This window comes from Pieris napi, chromosome 18, assembly GCF_905475465.1.
Source record: "Pieris napi chromosome 18, ilPieNapi1.2, whole genome shotgun sequence".
NCBI classification, from domain to species: Eukaryota; Metazoa; Arthropoda; class Insecta; order Lepidoptera; family Pieridae; genus Pieris; species Pieris napi.
This window is the reverse complement of record NC_062251.1, coordinates 556,155-571,490: the sequence shown is the minus strand read 5'-3', so window position 1 is coordinate 571,490 and position 15,336 is coordinate 556,155. Positions and strand designations below refer to the sequence as shown.

At 33.7% G+C, this 15,336-nt stretch overlaps 2 protein-coding genes across 5 annotated transcripts; one reads left to right on the top strand and one right to left on the bottom strand.

The window, feature by feature from the left end:
- Positions 1-2,224: 2,224 nt before the first annotated feature.
- Positions 2,225-12,419, bottom strand: LOC125058554 (RE1-silencing transcription factor B-like). 3 transcript variants are annotated; one of them, XM_047662649.1, is made up of 8 exons: positions 12,141-12,419; positions 10,913-10,998; positions 9,329-9,497; positions 8,046-8,392; positions 6,056-6,240; positions 5,099-5,264; positions 2,906-3,627; positions 2,225-2,679 (listed from the first exon to the last, which is right to left on the bottom strand). In XM_047662649.1, exons 2-7 carry the CDS (start codon positions 10,972-10,974, stop codon positions 2,961-2,963), a joined length of 1,596 nt encoding a protein of 531 aa, XP_047518605.1. In that variant the 5' UTR covers positions 10,975-10,998; positions 12,141-12,419; the 3' UTR covers positions 2,225-2,679; positions 2,906-2,960. The 3 variants fall into 3 exon arrangements, with proteins under 3 accessions (XP_047518605.1, XP_047518606.1, XP_047518604.1); XM_047662650.1 differs by having other exon boundaries at positions 12,217-12,419; XM_047662648.1 differs by having other exon boundaries at positions 12,228-12,418.
- Positions 12,420-12,600: 181 nt separating this feature from the next.
- LOC125058555 (zinc finger protein 723-like) lies at positions 12,601-14,451 on the top strand. Of its 2 annotated transcripts, XM_047662653.1 has the most exons (3): positions 12,601-12,910; positions 13,086-14,143; positions 14,174-14,451. In XM_047662653.1, exons 1-2 carry the CDS (start codon positions 12,726-12,728, stop codon positions 14,122-14,124), a joined length of 1,224 nt encoding a protein of 407 aa, XP_047518609.1. In that variant the 5' UTR covers positions 12,601-12,725; the 3' UTR covers positions 14,125-14,143; positions 14,174-14,451. The 2 variants fall into 2 exon arrangements, with proteins under 2 accessions (XP_047518609.1, XP_047518608.1); XM_047662652.1 differs by having other exon boundaries at positions 13,086-14,451.
- The last annotated feature ends 885 nt before the right edge of the window (positions 14,452-15,336 follow it).

Sequence of the window (15,336 nt, the reverse complement as noted above, 5' to 3'; positions counted from 1 at the left end):
GCACTTGAGTGCCCACTGGCATTGAGTGTCCATGGGTGGTAAATATTTTCAAATCAATTCGACATAGGGTGCTTCAAAGAGCGTACCAATTCTTAAAAGGCCGGCAACGCACTTGAGAGCCCACTGGCATTGGGTGTCCATGGGTTGTAGGTATTTCCAAATCAATTCATGGACATAGGGTCCTCCAAAGAACTTACCAATCCTTGGAAGGCCGTCAACGCACTTGCGAGCCCACTGGCATTGAGTGTCTATGAGCGGCGGATATCACTTAACATCAGGTGAGCCTCCTGGCCGTTTGCCTTCTATTACATAAAATTAAAACAAAAACAATTTAGTCTATGATTTAACTTGGTCATTAATTTTGCATCTGTATATGTGTATTCAATTCTAAATGGTTCTAGAAACAATAAAACACAGGTTTATACTTAAGACTTATATCACAAAATATTTACAATATTAAATATAACTTAAATAATACATATTTTTAATAAATTATGCAATGTATTGCTATAAATATCAACATTTAGATAAAAGCAAAATAAAAAATTGAGCCATTTTCATTCTAACAATGACAAAGACAACGTCTACTAACTACTGTCAGCTATTTGACAGATTCGAAAACTAAATTGCACAGAACATAAGAGGCTTTGCTTTGAAAAAAGGTTTTACATCACTTTTACTTGAATTGTGTTTACTGGTTATATCGGTGAAATGACTATTTTGTAGGAATAAAGAAATCCTCTTTATCAAAGTCCACGTTGGATAGTGTTTCATCACATATGATTGGGAAGCGCAAAAAGACACGCTATTTATTTTTTGACGTGATAACGTATTATAAATCGACGAACGCCGGCTGCATGCACGAAAAAACATGCCTCGTTGTGACGTTCCGCCTTAGCCGGGTGTGCAAGCGAGAGCGCGAAACAAGCGATAGAGAGGGAAGATCGGCCTAAGCATCCGAGAAAAACAGAGACTGTATATCTTAAGTAAGAAATAAAAACGTGTGTACACGCGTTAGAAGTTATAGTTCTTTGGCGTAACAAGATAAAAATCTTTAAAAAAAATTTATTCTACGTTTGTAGTAAAAAACGACACTAACAATAGATAAAAACTAAAATGTTGACTATATCTAACTTCAGGGTGTCGGTTTTTTGTGACGGTTTGGGCATCGTAAAAATTTACTCTCATAATTTTTCCCTAACGCGCCAAAAAAGTATAACTTCAAAAAAACTAAAATTTTGACTACATCTAACTTCAGGGTGTCGGTTTTTTGTGACGGTGTGCGCATCGTAAAAGTTTACTCCCATCATTTTTCCCTAACGCGCCAAAAGAAGTATAACTTCAAAAAACATTTGAATTGACGAGTGCAAATATACGTCAATTTATCGAAATTGTATCAATTACACAAAATAATGACAATTTAGTCATAATATTCAATTCATAAAAATATGATTATATTATCAAGTAAAATTATCGTCGGTATATATTACCAAAGTTTTTTGTATATTTAAAATATATTATGCAGTTCTAGAAATATACTTTACAATATGGCATGATGATAGAATTTTAAAACTCTCATGTACAGTGCCACCTTTTTTGGTCGGCGGCCGAATTTGGTACTACCGTCGCCATTTTGAAATGTCAGACTGACATAGTCAGTTAGCTCTCAAATACAACTATCTAACGACATCTAAAAAAATCCAACTAAAATGTATTTTATTCTAGGCATTATTAATTACAATGGCAAAGTTTTAATTATCGATCGGTTCTGAATGCTAGGAATCTTAAAAGATATTATATCACTTGTTCATATAATTAAAATTATTAAAAGTGTCACATTTATTTAAGCCTAGAACTGTATTTTCTAGATACATTGTTTTATTAAGACATTTCAATAAATTATTAAGTTTGCCTTCAAATTATTCCCCTTATAATAGTTAACTTTTATTTATTGACAATACTCAACGCACGCGACGCTCTTAGCGGTCAAAAAAAGTATGTGGCACTGTACGATATTTATGGCTACTAAAAAAATTATACTCTGTGCCAAAAAACGACGCCAAATATGGCCCAGCCACATAGAATATGTCAATGACCATAGACATGACGCGTCTAGAAAAAAAAATAACTTGGTGACATAATTCACTAAGCAATGTTTTGGTAGGTAAAACCTGTAAATAATCTGACTTAGACACCCACAATAGTTAATTTTATATTTTTTTTAAATCATTTCATATTTATAGTGACTATAAAACCCGCCATCACGCTCTGCAAGATGGCGTCGCAACTGTGACGTACATTGCTTGTAAACACGTAAACAAAATTCAAGTTTTTTATCACTAAGCGATTTGTATCTGAACGGTAATGTCAGTGGAAATTTAACTTGCAAATGGTGTACGGAACCAAAATGTTCAAACATATCATTAAAACTTCCCGAGAATTGTATTAAAAATGAAGAATGACGAGACAGTTTCCGAAGAAACTAAACTCCAATACATAATATGTAGTATTAGACAGGCGAAGACATTATTTACAACCATGTTACGTCACCGTCGATTTTACTATAATCTGTGACCGTTGTGTCACGTGACTACAAAAATCAATATCTATGGATTACTTTAATCCATCAAACCATTTACACAGATCTCGATACACCTTTATTTAATTCTACCAAATAGCCTTTTAAGTGGCAGCTAGGTGAGGGGTACCGGGTTCGATTTCCGGTTCGAGGGCAAACTTTAATTTAAATTTGTTCTCGGCCTCGGAGGGTTGTGCGGTACCGGGCGAGTGCCTAAACCGTACATGGAGGACACGGTCGAATTTCTAAAGACAAGCACGAATTATAAAAAATCCTATACTTGACGCTGGCTAATGCACAAATCGTGCCAGAGCCATAAAAAATAGCCTTTTAAAAGATCTGTCACACATACAACACTTTTGACAGCTGACGTTTTACACATTTAAGTCCAAGCCGATGGGACAAAGTCTCTATCAATAGCTTCATCATGAAACCGCTTCAAATGCTTGCTATAACAACTCTTGCTGCCCGTTGTATACGAGCAATAACCACAAGAGAACTCACTCTTACAACTCTTCATGTGCTTCGCCACATTCTCTTTTAAATTACTAAAGAACCCACACTTGTCACACTCGAAGTCGTTCTTCGCGCCATGGGTCCCCATGTGGTACACCAGACTCATGTTATGCTTCGCCCGGTAGGAGCACAGAGGACACTTGTACTTCTTCTCTCTGTTTCTTCTCTTTGTGTTCTTGCTCTCTCTCGTGTGCTTCTCTTTGTGCCTGTGCATCAGGAGCCAGCTGGACGTGTGATAGTTGCACACTTCGCACATGTGTATCATGTGTGTGTGTTTGCTCATGTGGAGGGAGTAATCCGCCGCGTCCAGGGCTGAGTATCTGCAGACTTCACACTTGTATTTGTTCACCAAAATCTTGTTAATTGCTGCAGTTTTCTCGCATTTCTTCTTTTTGTGCTTCTTCACCAGTTTTAGCAGTGGAATGTCGTCTTCATCTGTGGCATCTGAGACAGATATCGTGTCTATGTGTGGTTCTTGTATTATTACTTCGTCTTCATCACTCGATGAGAGGAGACTGATGGGGTCATCTTTTCTGGAAGATCATAGACATAACATTTATTACTAACAAAAACACAGAAATAACCATAATCATAGAAAAAAAATGAGAGATATCAAAAAAACAATGGTGCGTGTACTTATGTACGCGCGTAAGAAGTTATACTTCTTTGGCGTTTCTTATTATTTTTAAATATTAAATAATTCATAATAAATATATAGCGTTAATAATTTAACAATATTTAATATTTAGTATATTATTCAATTATTAATTAATATTAATAATTATTATTATTTTATTATATTATTAATTCAATTTAATAACTAGGTATGTTTCTTTGTCTTATTCCCATCTCGCTCGCGCACGCTCGGCGCCCATACTTTTGTGTCACGGTGCGCGCGCATCGTAAAATTTCACTCTCATCAATATTTCATAACGCGCCTAAAGAAGTATAACTTCAAAAATCCCTTTTCCCATTCGATTCGTTTCAAGTGTGTAATGCGTGTGTGCTGTGGTTGTAATTGGCCCTGGCTCAGCATCATGCTGAATAGCAGACTGTTCCACAGTCATTCTGCCAGAGTCCACAGCAGCTTGTTTGCGCCTCAGTCGCAAAAAAAGAAAATAATAATAATGTTAGTAAAAGTTAGAAGTGTAAGTAATGAAGTCTTGTGTAAAGGTGTAGAGTAAGACAATCAGAATCAAGATCAGACAATCTTTTAAAGCGTTAAGACACGGCCCTTAAATTAGTGGCTATATCTGGACATTGGTGGGGATGTGGTGGGAGGGAAGGAGGCACCCCACCACTTTCCCGATATTACCTCTGATTTTAGCATCATGTGTAGACGCTATAAAAGATAGCCGCCGTCAATGGACACTGGCAACGCCAGAATCTAGAAGATGGCAGCTGCTTCCACAAAGTGGTGCGCGCTAGAAAAGTGCTGTGTTATGAAAAGGATTGGCGGTAAAAAAAAGTGCGTGCGTGCAAAGTACACATGTCAGAAGTGAAACTTCTTTGGCAAACTAATTTTTAAGTCTTGTTCATATTTATACAAATCGATTTAGATTTCCGAGACTTAGAGGGAGGGAAAAAGGAAGATATGTTAGGAATTTAATTGTTATTAAAATATTAAGTGTTGAAAATTAATACAAATAATAAATTTATTTCTTCGACGATATAAACACGTGGCATTTTAATTTACAATTCGTCATTTGAGGTTTCAATAAATTATTTCGCATAAAATATAAAATACAAATATTTCATAAATTCTCTTTACGAAATTTTAATTCTCCCTTCTCACTCTCTCTCAATCGGTCTCAATCGCTCTCTCCCTTTTCTTCGACAAAAACGCTGCACATCTTCGTGACGTTTACGTAAAACTTCACCCTCATGCTCCTAAAGAAGTTTCACTTCAAAAACTATTTTTACGTATATTGCTATCAAATAATTTCAAGAATATCGCAGACTCCTTTTGAAGTCAAGTTTCTCTAATCAAAACTAAAAACTCACTTTTCTCCCAAATCAATACAATCCGAGCTGGAATCTAGGTCCAAGTCGACTTGTTCTATATTCTGGTCACGGTCAAAGTCAGCGTCGTGGTCAGGAGGGAATATGCTGGGATCGATCTCCACTTGAACATTCTCCAGCAGCATGAGGCAGTCTTCATTGGTTTGGTCTGTAAGTTAAAAATGTATGAAGCGAACGAAAGAATTTTTAATTTTGTTTGTCAAAATGCAGCAAGAGATGGCAGCACACGTTTTACATCTTATACTAAATCGATTTTAATCGATTTTTTTAATAATGTATTATTTTTTCACATCCCTAGTTTAAGACAGTTTTTGCCGCGCACCACCACCATGTGGAACCAGCTGCCCACTGAAGTATTTCCGAACCAATTCGACTTAGGGTCCTTCACTAGGCCAGACTGATTAAAACAATTCTTTCGTTACCTACTTGAAATCAAGAATTGTACATCTGTAAAGTATTTTTGATGATGTTACAAATATAAAAATGTATTAGATAAAAAAAGAATCTGTATATTGATTAGGTTATGAATGTAATTGTGTATCTAATAATCTGATGGGAAGTAATTAAAAACTAAGAAAAATAAAACTTTATAATATATCTATAGTCCGACTTAAGGAGCGTTCAAGTATTACGTCACGCAATTTTTGGAGATTATTGACACACACACACGGGGGTGTGGGGGGGGGGGCCATTTAACGCGCCGTAACGTTTTTCTGTACCCAAGTATAGTAGAGTGTTTCATGACCACCTAGTGACTCTTTATACCTAAAAGTTACCATTATGTGGTGTAAAGTACTGGAAAGTCGAAAATAATATTAAAAATAACTCTTAATTCAATCCCCACCCCGCATCGTAACGTTTTACAAAAGGAACCCCTCCCCCTCAAAAATCGTTACGTAATACTTGAACGCTCCCTTAGTAGAGTTTTAACCCATATACCTTGACTCTTCCCACCGACAGAAACCTCCACATACTTCGGCTCACTCTCCTCTTCTCTCCTATCCTCCTCTATTTCTCCTCTTGTCTCCCTCTCTGATATCTCGGATAACGGCCGCGTTTGTTTAATATGATAATTAGTTAAGATATCTTCAATGTCTTTGTTCGGTGAGAATTCTAAATCTATACTGAAAATTACAATAAAAACATTTTAGTATTAATCCTCTGACTCTTCTGACTCGTCTGACTCCAAACTTGGCGATAGAGAGCAACGGAGAGTTTCTACCAGTTCTTTTTGCCCGCTCTACGCTCTTGACTTACGAACTGGTACTACATGTAAATTTAGAATTCTATTGACGTTCATAAGTGTGTGAGAATGTAAAGTAAAAAAGTCAAAGTAAAAAATCATTTAATCACATAGGTAACATAATGTACACTTATGACTTATCAGTAAAGAAATACATATGAATGCTTCTAATTTTACATTTACTGCCAGTTCTCAAATCAAGGGCGTAGAATGGAAGAGAAGAACTGGCAATAAACTCTCCGCCACTCTTTTTAATCGCTATTTTTTTATTTATTTATGATATTATTATTAATTTCTTGATGTGTCATGTGGAACATGGTGTAATGGTTGCAGCTCCTTACAAACTTTGTGTAAAAAAAAATAGCGATTAAAAAGAGTGACGGAGAGTTTATTGCCAGTTCTTCTCTTCCGTTCTACGCCCTTGATTTGAGAAGCATTTAATGTATATTTCTTTTTTGACGTTCATAAGTGTACATTGTTACCTATATAAATAAAGTTATTTTGAGTTTGAGTTTGATAGAGGAAAGATCTGTCTCTAGCAATGACCAGCGCTGTGGAACATTCTGCTCCTCAGCATTATGCTGAGCCAGGGCCAATTTCAACCACAGCACACTTAATTATGTTCTTTACTCCTTTTTTATTTTTCTTTCTTGATTATAATTTTGTGTGTTTCGTTAGTAATAAATGTTATGTTTATTTTTAAATAACAAGACAAACTATAGAAATGATTGAAAACATTTATTGACTTATGTAAGCTATCGAGGAATAAGAACTAGTAGATTCGGCCAAGCGTTGCTGTGGCTAAGATTTTTGTTATATTACATAGTAGTAAACTATTCAAGAGAAACGGCAGGAGAACACCAATCCACCATGCTTTTTTGGTGGTTATACCATTACATTGTAGCTTATGTGAAACGTTGGTAATTATTTTGATAAGGATCAATACCTAGGTACAAATAAAGAGCCTTTTTTAGCGATGGTATTTTAATAAAAAAAAATTAATAAAATGACGCTTATTGTGACGTAACTATAAAAGATAGAGATCAAACCTTTCCTCTTTATAATATTAGTATAGATATTCATAGCGCTAAATCCTGCATCATGAGCACACCAAACACACTATCACACAAAACATCTATTAGGTATTACTTAGTTAAGTATAATTTTTATTTATCCTTTCGTATTTTGGAACCTTTTTGCATATGTGTTCCATCTTTTGCTATATCTATAATATAAAAATTAATCGCAAAATGTGTTGGTAAGCGCATAACTCAACAACGCCTGGACCGATTTGGACAATTTTTTAAAAATAATATTCCTTGAAGTACGAGGATGGTTCTTTCTCTCTAGAAATTAAAAAAAAATTGAGTGAAAAAGTCTAAAAACAACACTTTTCTATATTCCCATACATAATATTCGTAATAATATTTAAAGGCAATTTGAACTTTAATACCATATCATAAAGTTCAAGTGATAGTGGAGGGTTTCCGGGAAGGTAAATTTGTATTTTTTGACATAATGTATTTGTTGTCTTATCAACTTTCTTTTTTTTTATCTTAGCTAGACCGATGTCCCGAATAGCAGAATAAGTATTTAAAAAAATAAAGAATCGACTGTTAGGCGGTACGATGTTCGCCAGGCCAGCTAGTGAATAAATAAATATACGAATTAAATAAATATACCTACTTCTTAACGCTTCTAGGTGACTTTGTACAACTTCCCTCTGGACTACTACATTTCTCTTCACTCTTGTCTATTCTTTCTTTGTCTTTTTCCATGGCTTGCTTATCTGTATTGTCTTCTTTGTTATTGCTATCATTATCATCTGTGTCTTCTTTTGTGTTTTTCTTATCTTTATCAGTGTTGTCCTTCTCTGTATTTATTATATCTGTATCTGTGTTTTCTTTATCTACGTTTATGCTATCTTTATCTGTGCTTTCTTTATTTTTGTCTATGTCCATTTCTTGTGATTTAACTTCATTTGTGGTTTCGCTATCTGTGTTCTGTTTTTCATCTTGGTCTTGTGATTCTTTCTGAAAAGTATTTATTATTATATATCTAATATATAAAATTCTCGTGTCACAGTTTTCGTTGCCATACTCCTCCGAAACGGCTTGACCGATTTTGATGAAATTTTTTGTGCTTATCCGGTATCTATGAGAATCGGCCAACATCTATTTTTCATCCCCCTAAATGTTAGGGGTAGTCCAGTCCACCCCTAAATTTTTTATTTTATTTTTTAGACAAAATTTTTAATTTCTATTTTTTTATGATACAACATACAAAAATACATACAACCCTTCTACGATCAACCCCTATTTTTTTATTATAAATGATATGGCAAAACGACGTTTGCCCGGTCAGCTAGTGTTCATCTAAAATTTATGAGAATTTAAGTAAATATAAGTGTTACAAAATAAAAAATACACAAGATAAGCATACAATAAAATTACTAGAAATTTGTTGGTACTTAAAGCAGAAAAAAAAGAAAAATACCAGCAAAACAGCGAATTAGGTTCGAGATAAGCAACGTTCAATCCGTTAAAATCGCGAAGAATTCGAAAGACAGGTGCCTGAACTCTTAGGTTGGTTTTTGGAGAAGGAATTTGGAAAATATTGCTGATTTTAGACTTAGGAAATATATTTATAATTAAAATCAAGCAAACATGGGTGTCTATGGGCGATGACTGCCCTTTTTGTGGGTCCCATAGTGTCGTTTGCCCCCTATCTTTATATACATCATTCTTCTGTGAGTGTGTATGTCACTGAACTTCTCTCAAACGACTGGACTGATTTTGATGAAATTTTTTGTATGTGTTCAAGGGGATCTGGGTATGGTTTAGATTCACAAATCAGCCCGCCAGATGGCTCTGCAGTCGGTACTTTCATACTTTGCTTTACTAATTGCTTGAAATATCATGCAGGACAACGTCTGTCGGGTCCACTAGTTATATATAAAAAAAACTCACCTCAAATAAACACGGTACCACTTTAGGCTTTAGCCTTCGCTTTCCTCTCACAAACATATATTGTTCCTCCTGAAAATGGCGACTGCACACCATTGCGTCATCTGTGAGCTTCGCTGAACTATTAATTGCTTCTACCCACTTTTTACGAAGAGTTCGACTTACTGGTAACCTGAAAGAGTGATTACGATGGTGAATCTCTCGTCAAAAGGGAGTACAGGAGTCAGCTAATTTAGGCAATTTTTTTTAAATATCTTTTTTTTATGGATCGGTTTGTGCATTAACCAGCGTCAAGTATAAGATTTTTATAATTCGTGCTTTTTGCCTTAGAAATTCGACCGTGTCCTCCATGTACGGTTTAGGCACTCGCCCGGTACCGCACAACCCTCCCAAAGGCCGAGAACAAATTTAAATTAAATTAAAACTTGCCCTCGAACCGGGAATCGAACCCGGTACCCCTCACCTAGCTGCCACTTAATAAGACCGCTAGGCTATGAGGCCCCTATTAAAATATCTTATTGTATATTTCTGTTAATTTCTCTTGTTTTCTGTACTGAAATGAATGTCGAAAGTAACCAATCTCTGTATAAAATCCAACAACAAAATTTTAATCAATACGAATTATACAAATATAGAATGATTTTCGCTTTTTTTACAAAACAACCTTTTAGGTCTGGGCCTCAGATTTCTGTATCTGTTCTGTGATTATAAAAGGCAAGTAGGTCAACCTTCTGTGCCTGACACACACCGTTTTGGGACAAAATCATGCCCGGTTTCCTCACAATGTTTTCCTTCACCGTACGAGGGTTATATGCGCACATAGCAAGTCTATTGGTGCACAACCGGAGATCGAACCACTCGTAGATTCGATCTCCAGGAATGAGAGTTAGAGAAACCACTAGGCCAACATTGCTATGATTTCGGATATAGTGCGAACTAAATTTCAATCATGCTTTTACTAATAATTTCATATTTAATAATTGCTCCTAAAAATCCCACTACAACCTTCCATCTAGGTCTTAGATTTCTCTATCTATCTCTATCTATTTTGGTATTTTTTTCTAAAAGTAGACAGCCCTTTGATACAATCGATTTTGTTGTCTAAGGCTCTCCTTACGATGTTTTTCTTTACCATACATTAAATGCACTAGATCAATAAATTGGAGCAATGATTCAACAGGATCTCAGGGCACTAAGCAATCTAGCCAACGATGCCAACTCTTTCAGAATGATCCCCCTAAGACCGTCAAATACCCCTAAATATTAATTAAAAAAGTTTTTATTGTACTCGGTTTGGGAGTTAATTTCAAATATGAATTAAAATTATTCTTGATATTTCATTTATAGCCACACTTGGGAGTTTATCTTTGGTTTAGTTTGTTAGACTAATATAAATCAATTATAGAATCATCCGGTTCGAAATCTTGAATAGAAAAACCCTCTGGGCAACTTGATTTTTCCAAATTTGGGGGGAAAACCCCCAAGTTGGCATCATTGAGTTGCCTTACAAGCATCAGCAAAAGGAATTGGTATTACATACAACCTAGATTCCTAAAAAAAATATAATTATTAAAATACAATACATACTTGAAGTAGTACAGTTGTTCTTTAACATTAAAACAGCCATCAACACAGCATTCTTCTGTCATTTTCACTTAAGCGGTTTACATTACCTAGAAACATAATTTTATTAACCGAAGGCTACTAGCACTTCATTATAAACATGTGTTCAAGATCTCTTTCTGTCTATTTGTGTTTATGCTGTGATGAAAAGGGACAGAAACGGTGTAATTGGACTGACTTAGTTTTTGTAAGGTAAATTTTTGTAAGACTAAAACAGATAGCACTAGCAAATTGTTTAGAATTGTTTTCATAAGACGCATAACTCCTTTTTAGTTTGGTTACATTGTTATATACTTCTATGAAATAGGACAGCTACTGTGATCTCTTAGTTTATCCATCAGTTATACTCATGTGCGTCATGGAGCAAGACGGTTATCTTTATTGGACCATATAGCATTTGAGAATATATAAGTATCAACTTTAGCTAATCATAGTAACTGTATAGTACCAGTTGTACCAGCACATGGAGGTTCCATATTTCAATCTCTTAAATTATAACAAGAATGTTTTCTCAAAAGTCGAACCCTAGACATATTAGAAAGACCACTGAGGCATTGGCAGATTCTAATAATAATATAAAATATATATTGTCAATTTTATTGATTAAAAATTATGAATTGTTTAATTTATATTTAAGAAGCAAAATAATGACTTGCTAAGGACACAGTTTCTTAACTTGCTGTTTATTGTTATTAATTTATGATTTTCTCTTCAAAACTTTGTTTCTCTTGGACTTGAATTGATATTGGAATGAAATGAATAATAAAAATTGTAGTTGTTAGAAAATTGCTCTATTGATTTTATTGTTAAACATTTAAAATACTATTAGTTAATATATGTTATATATATATGCTTTAACTTCAAATACAAATTGGAACAGTACAAAAATTATATATTTAATAAACTTTGAGTTCTAAAACAAAAGACATAAGGACTGTTTTTGCTACTACAATAACATGAACGAAGAATAACTTGTTCCACAACCCTATTCTGGTATTGTAATAGCGAATTTAAATCAAAATATCACATCAACCTTATTACGTGAGCGATAAGACATATTTTAGAAAAACATTTCACTATTTTGTTTTTGAATCGTTTCAAGCAATTATAAGAATAACACCGTCGCAATAATTACTATAAATTAATTATGATTGTTATTTTAATATTTTCATTTCTGTTTGTATTTAAGTACCCGGTATAGAAGCTGTTCGGTATTGGCGCGCGAAATATTTGTAAACAAACTTTTAAAGAGGTTCTAATACACATACAAAGAATTTACCATGTTGTTTATACCATATGGTAACAGTAAGAAATATTTTATGAATGAGAAAAATGATTTCTTGTTGTAATTATCACACTTTTGAATATTACAATACTATTTACATTCTTCCAAACATGAAAATAAATTTATTTTACACTAACACAAGCCACTTTTTCATTTATCTTGACTTATGACAATTGACTGTTAGGATTCAGAATTTTGATCTATAGAATAGATTGCGATGCGGTGACTAGAGCATAGGCAAAACGAAACACTGCTAGTGAATTAAGATTTCTCGGAATAAATCTGTGGTTTTAAGTGTACTACACGTGTTTATTGGCGTAAAGGTCTAGATACCAGGCCATAAACTCCAAAAAAAAAAAAAAATACACGTGTTTATTTACAGTATAAAAGATTTTATTATTATTCAAATTATATTTTAAACAAGAATATAAACCTTATGACATATTAAGAGCTAAGGTTTAATTAGACATCCCTCTAAAGATCAGATACTAAATGGATGCAAATGAAGACATAGAAGTGAAAGAACAGCAAAGTTCCAATTTACAAGCGGTAAAAATGGATGAAAGTAATGATTCTGGGGAGAATACATCATTAAAGCAAGATTTAAAATTGGAGCCCGAACTATATAGTTACGACACAAATGTCTATAAGAAATACTTTTTACGTGAGAATAAACTGTAAGTACTAATTACTAATTAGTCTACAAAAACTCTTTCAATAAAAAAGAACATAAATAACAGTTTCAGAATAGCAAAGCGCTTAAGAAAGTAGTTTATTAAGTTAAATGACTTTATTATTTTAAAAGTTAATCATAGTTGTGTTTCCTACTAAAAATGAATCAATTTTTTTTAGTAAGCAAGATGTCTATATTGAAGACGACAAGATAAAAAGCACAAGGAGTAGAAGTACAAAAGATACAATAACGAAGGATATTCTAGAAGATTTATATATTTGTGATATTTGCGATTTCACATCATCTTCAGAAATAGGAATGACTTCACATAGAAACAGTCATAATAATATTACAAATAAATATAAATGTAATATTTGTAAACAAGAGTTTAGTACAAACACATTATTAAAAAATCACAAAGATAAACATGTAGATGAAACATTTCTATGTAAAAAATGCAAACTAGCATTCTCAGATCACAGAGTATATCTTACTCACTTGATAAATCACATGACGAAGCCACCCTATACTTGCTTTGAATGCGATTATGAATTTAGAAAACTACGAAGTTTAAAGGCTCATATTAAGCGTCATTTTTTAGATGTCGAAGTTCAATGTCCTATCTGTAAGAAAAAACTTGAAAAGAGATCTTTGAATAATCATATTCAAATCCGTCATTCTGCAACAACTGAATGTATTGAGTGTCATAAAGTTGTGTCAAAGAAAAATATTGATTACCATATGGCAGTACACACTGGATTGAAACCTTTTCAATGTTTATATTGTGGTAAAGGTTTTATAACAACATCTCAACGACTAAGACATAGTAGACAACATACAGACTATAGACCATACAAATGTGAAATCTGCGACCGAGCTTTTCCACAAAATATAGAGTTACAAAAGCACATTTTAAGCAAACACTCATCACATCGGTATGAATGTGATACTTGTGGTAAAAGGTACAAACATAAGAACTCTTTGGCTATGCATATCCGCATACACACAAACTACAAACCATTTAAGTGTCCTAAGTGCCCAGAAGTGTTTACAGTGTTACCATCTTTAAAAAGTCATTTTTATACAAGACATATTAAAGAAAACAAATTTCATTGTGAGACATGTGGTAATGAATTCAAAACAGTTTCAGGCTTAAGAAGGCATAAATTGGCTAAAGCACACCAAAGAATGGAATATAAGTTAAAGATGGAGAAATAAATTAACTTTAAAATATCAAGTCATACTAAATTATTTTTCTAACGCACAGATAATTGACAAAAAAGTATTTTATGTAGGCAGCTAAGAACAGGAGCTTTGAATTCAAGAAAGCAAATGTTTCAACCAACCTTCAAAATCTGTTTTATATAGGTATCACCGAATTACACATTAGTTTCCAACTAATGACGATGTCTACAATAAAGTCGAAAATAAACACTTATTCTATTACTTGTAAGCAAATTACTGACTAACTCAGTGCTTTTGTTTTCGATTTGTATTTTATTTGTATTGCTTGAGTATTAACAAATATAAGTTCATTGAACACAAGTTAGTTTTTCGTCTAGATACTATGAACAAATAATTTTTGAATACAATATTCAAAAGTGCCCCATGCTATGGTACTGAATTATTTATTATTTTTTTAAGTTTATATCAAAATTTAGCAATATCGTCAACTACCATAGAGTGTTCTTCTATGGTTAACTTCATCTTGTCGCAGTGGCTAATATTACCGTGTTGTTTTTGACGTGATAACGTCTTTAAAATCGTTTTAGTCGGGTGACATGTTCAGAAACTTGTGTCACACCAAAACCTCACGAGCGCGATCGCAGGTATAACGAGAGAGAGACGGACCGATCTCCCGTCTCATCTCGAGCGCTGCCAGTCATTCCGTGAATGTATGAAGAAAAATGTATATCATAGTCGAATAAGTAAACTTGTCATTTTACACCCGAAATTTATCATCAAAAGTGTGAATAAAACGATAGATGTAATTTAAAATTTGAAAAAATTGTTATCTTCATTAATTCCTTACTTCCCAAAAACTTATATCACCAATAAGACGTTATTTATTTATATATATATTACCGAAGTTCGATGGTCTAGGAAGCAATAAACACACTTTTTTAGAAACCATTAAGTAAAAATTTGATAAGTATTGCGGAATTTATCAATTAAGTTTGTAAAAAATACTGATAAAGTGGCAGTAGCATTAAAACAGCATGACAACTCTAGGCAGCCATTTTGTGTAACAGTCCATTGTTTAGGTATATACGTATTTTCATAAAGGCCCATTTAGATGGAGAGAGTTTCTCGTTTGGAAGGTACGATTATTTCATATTTCTGTTACATTCACACCTCTCGCTCTTCCACTTTGGCGACAATTGCCTCGCAATGGAAAATTTATAGTAGGTATACTTACAGAATTTCAAA

Excerpts from the sequence above, each read along its gene's own strand:
- LOC125058554 (XM_047662649.1), bottom strand. The coding sequence starts at position 10,974 with ATGACAGAAGAATGCTGTGTTGATGGCTGTTTTAATGTTAAAGAACAA. Across the intron at positions 8,393-9,328 it reads TGGTACCGTGTTTATTTGAG|AAAGAATCACAAGACCAAGA; the intron begins GTGAGTTTTTTT and ends AATACTTTTCAG. Across the intron at positions 5,265-6,055 it reads TGTCGGTGGGAAGAGTCAAG|ACCAAACCAATGAAGACTGC; the intron begins GTATATGGGTTA and ends TTTAACTTACAG.
- LOC125058555 (XM_047662653.1), top strand. The coding sequence starts at position 12,726 with ATGGATGCAAATGAAGACATAGAAGTGAAAGAACAGCAAAGTTCCAAT. Across the intron at positions 12,911-13,085 it reads TTTTTACGTGAGAATAAACT|TAAGCAAGATGTCTATATTG; the intron begins GTAAGTACTAAT and ends AATTTTTTTTAG.